The sequence below is a fragment of the Centroberyx affinis genome, unplaced genomic scaffold, assembly GCF_046629955.1.
Source record: "Centroberyx affinis isolate AG114_WGS23_722 - 3 ecotype Tasmania unplaced genomic scaffold, CSIRO-AGI_Caff_v1 ptg000559l_1, whole genome shotgun sequence".
NCBI lineage: Eukaryota > Metazoa > Chordata > Actinopteri > Beryciformes > Berycidae > Centroberyx > Centroberyx affinis.
The window spans coordinates 51,577-61,303 of NW_027279202.1; the positions used below are offsets into that span (position 1 = coordinate 51,577).

The 9,727-nt window shown below is 40.5% G+C and overlaps 1 protein-coding gene across 1 annotated transcript; it reads left to right on the forward strand.

Annotated features, from left to right (window-relative positions):
* Nucleotides 1-3,406: 3,406 nt before the first annotated feature.
* sertad3 (SERTA domain containing 3) lies at nt 3,407-8,720 on the forward strand. The gene is made up of 2 exons (XM_071518240.1): nt 3,407-3,521; nt 4,801-8,720. The coding sequence occupies exon 2, from the start codon at nt 4,809-4,811 to the stop codon at nt 5,817-5,819; it is 1,011 nt and encodes a 336-aa protein (XP_071374341.1). The 5' UTR covers nt 3,407-3,521; nt 4,801-4,808; the 3' UTR covers nt 5,820-8,720.
* Nucleotides 8,721-9,727: the final 1,007 nt, after the last annotated feature.

Here is a 9,727-nt window from a genome sequence, read left to right on the forward strand (position 1 = left end):
TAGAGAAAAACTGTTAGTGTCAGTCTCTTGACCGTAATTTATAGTCTGTGATGTCTGGATTTCTGACAGCTGTGATGTCTCCCACTTGGTGAGAAGCCATAAGAATCAAACTGTTGGCCACACAGGCGCAAAGCCATCATCGCTGGCATTCTAGATGTGAATAAATACAATGTTAATGGGCTACGTAAGGCTATACAAGAAATACTGTATAGCTAACTAAAATCAGCATCTTGTTTCTAGTTTGTCAACAAACCATTACAAATATATGGCACAATAATAATGGAAAAGTTGAGGTTAATTTCCAATTATCTGGTGGGACAAGCTTGCAACAGCAATAGTCATCTAGCAGTAAGGCATGAAGTCAGAAGCATGTTCGATTTTCCCTTTTATTTTATTTTACTGACAAGGCCTAAATGCAGCATAGGACATGTTTGATATGTTGCTAATTGGCAGCAAAGTAATCACAAGTTAATATAAGTTCCAATGAGGATGTGTTGAAAGTTTAGCCAGTGCAGTAACGACACAACAGTAGCAGATTAGCTTAGTGTAGGTTGCAATGTGAATAAAATCACCTGAACATGTTTCAGCTTCTGCAGAGTAGGGGTTTCTGGCACAACTTCACCTACTTCCAAAGTGCATGGAGAAGGGAAAAAGGTCTAAAAAGGTCAAAACTCCAGCAACACTTGTAGTATATAGAACAACTTTATTGTTAGACCAATGCGTTTCGGCTTGTGGCCTTCATCAGGGTCATCATGAAACACATTACAAACATTTGAATAGGGTAACAGAAAAAATACAAAAAGGTAAAAAAAAAAAAAAGACAACCAATCATATACATCCACACACATATCAGCCAATGGGGTACCTGTGTGGAGCCTGCATAAATTGCTAATATACCAAAAACTTGAAGTAACCACCCTACCAATGGAAAGACCATTAACATTAAGGACTTTATTACTTATAAAACAAAAAAAATTGTTTATATGATACAGTGTCCATGTGGTAAAATATATATAGTTGAGACATCTTGTTCCCTTAAAGAGCGAATCATTGAACATAGGAGCTCCATTAAGAGGAATGATGTCACCAGTCCTGTTGCAAGACATTTCAGTGAAAAGCAACATCACATTTCATCTCTATTTTTTATAGGCATAGAAGTGATTAAGCCCAGCCAAAGAGGTGGTAATGTCAATTTTCTCAGGAAAAAGAGAGAAGCATTTTGGATTTTCTATCTCAAAGTTTATTTCCAGGGGGCATGAATGAGGACTTTTGTAGTGTTTTTTTTTTCATTGGCTGATATGTGTGTGGATTTATATGCTTTGATATTTTTTTTTTACCTTCTTGAATTTTTTCTGTTGTACCCTATTTAAATGTTGTTTGTAATATGTTTCATGATGACCCTGATGAAGGCCACAAGCCGAAACGCGTTGGTCTAACAATAAAGTTGTTCTATATACTACAAGTGTTGCTGGAGTTTTGACCTTTTTAGACATGTTTCAGCTTCTGTAAGACACAAACCCACAAGCGTTATACTGTATTACATTGAATGTAATGACATAGTGTTGTAAATTCTATTAGAGCAGTCATTAGTGTTATCTTGTAGAAAGTGCAGGGTGACGCTTTGCTCTCTCAGCTGGGCGCACAGCGTTAGCGAGGTCGGTAACTAACAGATGATTATCGAGCTAACACTCCAACAACACCTTTCATTTGTTCAGTTAACGCTACATTTGACATGAGCCACAAAGCAGACAGCTCTGTGCCAATAAATATATTCTGATTATTACCCACCATAAGTAGGTTAGCAGGGAACAGATCGGGTATGTTCCTTCATCTCACCGGCGTACGCCTGAAGGGTGGGGCGAGCGGAGAGCCTTTTCCATTTCTTTATAGAAAACACTCCATCGCCCCCTGCTGTGATCCGATCTGATATGAATGAAATAATAGAATAGGTACCCGGTAGTTAAAAAAAAAAACTACAGTATACGTTCTTTGTAAGTTCCCGAATTGTTACCCCCTTATTCCATAACTTCACATCTTCTTCCTCTGTACCTACATATATGTATTGGTACGTACTGTACTGGTACACCGTTAGTACAAAAGATTACACCGTAACTCCGGAGTAATTACGCTGTACATTGCGGGCTGTAATCTATAGCATTACCAATAACTCTTTACTAAAGGATAAACATTTTAAAGATAAAATTCGGCAGGCTATGGGACAATATTTTCAGAATAATGACTATGGACAGGCTACACACATTAGGCCTACTTTGTGGGAAGCTGCTAAAGCCACAGTACGTGGGGAAATAATAGCATATGCCGCTTTGAAAAAGAAAAAGGCACAAAAGTAAAAAATTGAAATAGAAAAACAAGTAGGAAGAAAAAAAAAAAACAGGAGATAAAAATATTTCACAAGACAAACGTATTACGATAGCAGTCCAAAAGCATTAAAGTTCTTGGCATTTAAGTTAAAAAAAAAAAACAGAAGGAGAGAATTATAATTTCTAAAATTAAGGATGAAAACTCTAAGTACCAAACTGAAAAAACTGAAATAGCAACACGTTTTCTGAAATATTACCAAAATCTCTATAAAGGAACAGATAGGAATGATAAGGGACTGAAGTTACATTTGAATTCTTTAGATTTAACCAAAGTGTCAGAGGACCAAAAGACTGTCAACTAATTCGACATTCCCCACTGAGCAAAAGACGTGATTTCAACGTCTCGTCTATGCTTTAGCTCTCATATAGCCCAGGATCATTACGGCTATGTATAGACCTATTTTAGACCAAGCAGTAAATACATTATTACAATGAATAAACATCTGTAAATACCAAAAATATGCACCAGAGAAGTCCTGTAGACTAGCCTACAAGATAATTATCTGAGCACAAGAAATAATTTCAACATTGCGTCTATGCGTAGCTCTCATATAGCCTAGGATAATTTTGTCTATGTATAGACATCTAATAAACTTTCACTTTTCAACCCCATTTAAACTTAATTTAGCCTAGACGGCTATGGGCCATTTAGACGTGTTTTAAACGTCTAATCAACGTAAAATTGCTCAGTGGGAAACTCGTATCAAAATACTCACTGGAATCATTAGATTAAATATGAATAATATGTAAGGAATTAAACGCAAACACAGATTCGTCCTTGAATTTATTTTTTATTTAATTTGACTGTTACACTTTGATTACCGTACTCCTACAACAGATGTTCGTCAACGTGTATTTTTATTTTGAAAGTTGACACCGGAAGTTGACTTATTCATTCTTGCTAGCTTGATAAATGCAATGCAGCCGTCCAATGCACGCAGGCCGGGGCGGGGCTAAAGCTGTTTTTCAAAGTCGACTGGTTAGTGCTTCATGTGGCGAAAAGTCGAGCCGTGGAATTTTAAAAAAAAAACCTTCAGTAAATCTTTACATGTTGGCTGCAGGAGCTGTGTGTCTGCTGACAGTTTTCCAGCGCGAAGAAGAGAAGAAGAAGTAGAAGAAGAAGAAGAAGAGTGTGTTCAGGTAAAAGACTCTCACAGCTCGGAATAAGATTGATTTGGACAACTGTACAGATTTAAAACTGCCTTTCCTGTGGACGTGTAACTGTTACATGTGCAGGCTCCCTATGCGACCTCTTTGCTATGTCCTGTCAGATTAAATCACTACCGAAACCTTTGGATATTTTCGTTTATTGATCGTTGCATTATTTCCTTATCAGACATAAGTTCCCGTCCTTTATCACTGTACCGTAAAGATATGATATACTGACTGGAAACCGCTTATGGGGCTTTTTATACACTAAGATATCAGCTGCTATCTGTGCTACTTTTGTATTCAGAGCAAATATGCGGATGGGAATCCCTCTCCTATCGGTGATGTAATCATGGAAGAATCAGTGTAATGCAAATTACATAACAAGGTTGACAATCTGGTCTGGGCAGCAATTAGTTGGAGCGAATGTATGGGCCTATACGTTATATACAGGCATATAATAACATTATATTAATCACAAGTTAATTTTTACATTACGTATTCAATGCAATCCTGTAATGAGAAATCAGTGCCGTGGCATGTAACGTGTATAAACTGCATTACCCACAATGCCCCTCGCTGCAGCCATCCCCCAACTGTAAACTTTTGGCGTAAAACTCAAATCACGGGCGGGAGAAGAGGCAGAGGAGTCGGTTTTCTTCGCATCGGTGAGCGGAAACTAAACTCTAACGTTACAATTTTATTATTATTCTTATCAATTTTTACCCTAACATACCCGTAGCGTATATATGTATGAATGAGTAAAAAGTGTAACGTTAAAGTCGCTTTTGGCTCGAAGAGGAGTCAAAAAACAACAACGGTATCGCCTGCCGAGGAGAGACGGGAAGTGAATCAACAGGTTTGTTTGCTTTCAAAGTTGCGTTTCTTGCCTCTTTTTTTTTCAAATTCACAGTAACGTTAGCGGTTTAACTACTCATTTTCGTCATGTTTATCAAGTCAAGCTTATCTGTATAGCCTTTTATCACAGTTTCAGTCTCAACGGGCTTCTCGACGCCCACATTAAGAAACCAGTATGCAAACGACAACCCCCAACCGTCCCACACTGAGGAGAAGAGAAACGAAAACTACGAAAACCATTAGGGTGAAAATGGAAGAAATACGTTTTTTCTTGATTAATTAGCCTAACGTTAGCTGTCTTTCGAAATTAAGAATTATCTGTTTTTTCAGCATCTATACAAGGTTGAGGTGATTTTTGCTAGCTGCATTACAAGCCAGCTAATGATTTCTCCCTCCCTCCCTCCTTCCTCAGCTGAAAAGATGATCATGAAGGGGCAGAAGCGTAAACACCCACCAGAGGATGTGGAGGTTTCAGACCGGAGCAGCGCCGCCGCCTGGGAGAGCCAGCGCCAGTGTGTGTTTTACATTTCCCTGAGCAAGTACCAGCGAGGCCAGGAGCTGCCCGAACCCAGCCTCCGGCGGTCCGTTTTGATAGCCAACACGCTCCGGCAGATGAGCCTGGAGGCTAGCCGGGCGGCTGCTGTCAGTATGGAGGTGTCGGCATCATCCATGCTCCAGGAGAGGGAGAGTGTCTTCTCTAGGATGGCAGCTCCGAACCGCCACTCACCTGTAGCCAGCTACACACTCGGTGCATCAAACCACCAGTCAGTCGCATTGAATTGTGCTTCGAGCAGATCGCTGACAAGCTGCCTCTCAACATCAAATTTCCCTTCGGACGACGACGAAGACTGGGGGTCGATGTCCGCCGACTCCGACTTCCCCCTCTCGGCGGCCATCTCCTCCATCCTCACCGCGTTAGACTCCACCATCGACGGGAGTCCTCAGGCAGTCCCGCGGACACCCCTCAGGTCCCTGGAGAACCTGCCGGGGCCCGCCGGCGATCCAGAGGGGGACGCGTCGTGGGCGAAGCAGGGGGTCAGAGGTCACTGGGCCGGCTGGGAGCGGCAGGAGGAGAGCAGCGTGGAGCTGATGAGGTCCAGCTACCTCGGGGATTTGGCTGTGGAGGATCTGTTCCAGGATATAGACACGTCCCTGCTGGAGAGGGACATGGGGGCGCTGGGGGTGAGAGGAGGGGGAGGCGGGCTCCCGGGTGGGGACGATCTCCTGAGGTACCTGCCTCCTTTCTCCTCCTCCTCCTTCTCCCTCTCGCTCAACCAGAATCTGAAGTGCCTGCCCTCGTTCTCCTCGTTCAGTCCGTCTTCCTCTCCTCCTCCTTTCTCTTCGCCGTCGTCTTCTCCCTTCTCCGCTCAGAATCACATGAGAGAAGGACTTGAGTTGGAGCATCTGATGGAGATCCTGGTGGAGGCCTGATGGTCTCAGCATATCATAAGAAATATCCTAAAACAAAAAGTGAACTGAATGCTGTCGGCTAGGTTACTGAACAAAGACTGAAGTTTTAAAGTGAACTTTAAATGACTGAAGGAGCTGTTTTTATATTGGAACAGGTTTTATAAGGCAAAAGGTCGGGTCGTCAGACTTGTTGAAAGCACTCTGCCTGGTTTTATGTTGTTATCTTGTTCCAGGAATGGTGTATTATGGCCTTTAGTAAGTTTGTTTTATAGAAGAATGCTCTAGAAATGTGTAGAAGTTTAAGAATGATGGATGTCTAAGACACAAGTTGCTCTACAGGCAGGCTGGCATGAGTACCAGCTGTGATGCAGCTGGCAACTTTTTGCACAACATGACAGGTTTGTGTTTTCTGGTGAAAATGGAGGGCAAGTGGAAGGGAAACATAATTCAGCAGTTAGCCATGTAAGGCTGTGTTTGATTTTAAAACGGCTAAGAGGCGTTGTTGGCATAAAAAACCCTCTTTCCTGTTCTAAAATCACTAAAACAGTGTTGAGTGGCTTTCTGCTCTCATAAAACCACAGTCACACTGTTGCATTTAAAGAATAAGTCTTTATTTTTTAATTGATAATATTTAAATAATTAAATGTTGTTCTTTTGTTAAGCAATGGATTTCTTCAACAGTAGCTAGACAAAATGGTCAAGAGATATGAGTGGCAAGTTACTATGTTACTACGTTAATATTTAAATTAACTGCGGTCACCAGGTGTGTTTATCAGATATTTTAGGGCTTTCAACAGGAGAACTGAGGACAGAACTATCTGTTTTATAAAACAGACTTTATTCAGGAAATGAGAAGTTGGCAGGTAATCAATGCAAGTGAACTGAGAGAACTCCCTGGGCACTAAAAACTTGGTCTAATGCATCACAGCTTCAGGTTTCGCTGCGTTCACACCGCAAGCAACTTGAGAAAGGAGGAAGTCTCTTCATTTTCTACAAGGAAATGTTTGACTGCAGCTGAACCTTTTAGCAGCATCGGCCATCAGCAGCCAATCACATACTAGCGTTGCTGTAAGCCCCGGACATCGCCACATTATCATTCGTATAATCTGACAGTGGACAGTAGCTTGGTGATGATGTTGCTAGAGGTGTGAAGTTACGCAGAGTTTTTAGGCTACATATTGTGTTTACAGCGGCTTTATTGAGAGTTCTGGGAATGTGGATGTGATGCGGGCGGAGCGGGAAGGAAAGGAAAGGAAAAAGGTTGACACTAATATTACAGGTCATGTCTTCTGTGAAGAAATCCATAGCCCGTGTTTTATCAGCGAGTTCTAACAGAAGCACGATGACAGACGTACAGATCAGGAAGGTTTCAAGAAGCAGGGGCAGATGATTTTCGTCGTCGTTAAATAACTTCTCAACTGTTGTTCATGATGAGGTCATCAGGTGGTTTGACATCCATCAGGACCAGTATTCTAGTTTAACTAGGGGGGAAAAAATGGAACAAAATATCAAGAATTGCATATAATTTTTGAAAGTTGACTGTTTAATCGGGGCGATCCTGCCTCATTGTTTTCCACCGGTTACACAGTAGAAACCAGGATGCACATTTACTTGTTTCAGTAGAAGTGGGATGTACATTCATGTATCCTGCATTAGTACTGCACAGTTCATTCTTGAATATTATTCAGTAGAAACAAATAAGTGTATTGTAAACAAAACTGTTGATGCCTCTCACCCAGCCGGTGTCCAAACCGCGTCACTGAAGGCTGAAAAAGAGCAAAACTTGAATGCAGTAACGTGGAGTTTTCTACATTGGCTACAGCCGCAGTTGAAGTTTAGTAATAGTATTTAATATGTGGTTTAATGTATGCTTTTATTCAAAGTACCATGAGTGTGCACATCTTTAGTATGTGAGGGGCTGTGACCTCTGACCCCGGCAGTGTCGGAGCCGTGTTCCTCCAGGATCAAATCCCTTCAGTCTGACCTCTAGTGTGTCAGTTACACAGCAGTTTACAGTTCACACCGAGCCACTATGTGTTTGTGTTATTTAAACCACTGATGTTTCCGTTTTCCATTACACAGAACCACTATGCAGCAGTTCCTATTGTCCGGGTCTGACATCACTGGTTGATCAGTCCTGGTTGTTCTGCATCATGCTGTCAGGGGGAGAAACTGACATCTGACCTCTGACCTCAGTCCACGGCCACATTGGCTGGTTCTTCAGCTACTAACGGGTCGTTTCCTGTCTGTTTTAGTCGGGTCCACATGTTTTGTCTGGTTTACATCTGAATTATTGCACTTTTGTTAATAATATGTATTGTTAAGTTCTCAGTCACGTGATGTGAGCGTGTGGAGCGAGTTTTACTCTGGATTCATTCAGCAGTGGCGAAATAAAAATTACAGTATAATTTAGCTAAATTCCCCTCCAAAACTCATTAAATGGAATAATAAGTGAATGTTAATTAATGCGTATTATGATTAAGTATCCAAAGAAAAACACTTTTGGGGATCTGTGTTGGAACCATAATTTAGAAAAATCCCCCAAGCGCCACTGCTGAGTGCCAGGACAGAGGAGACAGATAAATTGTTTGAGGAAGCACATTCTGACGCCTGTTTGCCGGGTTTTTGTACATTTATATCCTGTTTCTGGATCCAAGTTGCTTTCTATGCAAACGTCCCTTCTGAAGAGCTGGACTGCAGTCTCAAACTATTTATAGATGACATACTTGTTAACAAGATGGGTAATTTAAAGGAAGTACCTTATTTGACAATTCACTAATGTGTTTTATGTTAAGTTGGTATATTAATGTACCGCCATGGCAGTTATTTTATTTGAAGTTATTTCAAAGAATATTTTAATGGTTATGTTTTGAACTTTGGGGCGTAATGCCCAGATACTATGACTTTAGATGTTTTTTTTAAGGCAGAAGGCGTGAGATACATGTAATGTCTGTTCTGTGTTCTCCTATGCTAATATTTTTAATAAAATTTGAAAATAGAGTTGTAATGCGCTTTTCATTCTCACAACTCAACAGTAATGTCACAGTACATTCACATTCACACATTACAGTCACAGTAATGTATTTAGTACAAGGTTCCTACAGGTCTGGAAATGTATGGTAAAATAATTTGGTCATTTCCAGGTCTTGAAAAGTCTGGAAATTGCACAAAAAAAGTATGGAAAATATATTGCACTGTTCCAATGTACATACAGATGTGGTTTTAGAGCCCCTGTCACCTCACATGTTCTGATATTTGTTGCTGTGAAGAATAAATCTTCATCTGTAGAGTGATGTGGAGTCAGAAGGAGCAAGACGACTATCAGACTGAACATCAACCAAAATCCTCATATTAACAAATTAATTTTTTGTTTGGAGTTTTGTAACTGAAACTGTGCAGGAACGCTGTTACTACATTTGACAAGGTCTCTACAGGTCTGGAAATGCGTGTGTAAAAATAATGTAATTTTTTCCAGGTCTTGAAAAGTTTGGAAACTACATACAAAATTAAGAATAACATTACACATAACATTGTTCTCATATTTGTTGCTGTCAAGAAACCTCTTCTATCTATAGAGTGCTATGGTTTCATCAGTAGGGACAAGCTGGAATAAATCATACTGAACACCAACCAAACTCTTAAAAAATTGATGAAATGGGATGGAATGATGAATTAAATATTAAAACTGAAACTATAAACCAAAATGTTGAACCAGCAACTTTTCAGTTCCTAGTCAGCCTCTCCACCTCCAGGCCAACCTGTCACCTGGTTTGATCAATGACTTTCAAGGGAAAGACAATTCAAGGTGATCTGAAACAGTACCTGCAAATTATTAACTGGATTTCCAGGATGAGAGGAATTTACCACATCAGGACAACTAAGACAAACAAAACAGACTTTCACATGGAATAAACTTAAAGCAATCATCA

What these genes read in the sequence shown, in the direction of transcription:
- sertad3 (XM_071518240.1), top strand. Translation starts at nt 4,809, where the DNA reads ATGATCATGAAGGGGCAGAAGCGTAAACACCCACCAGAGGATGTGGAG.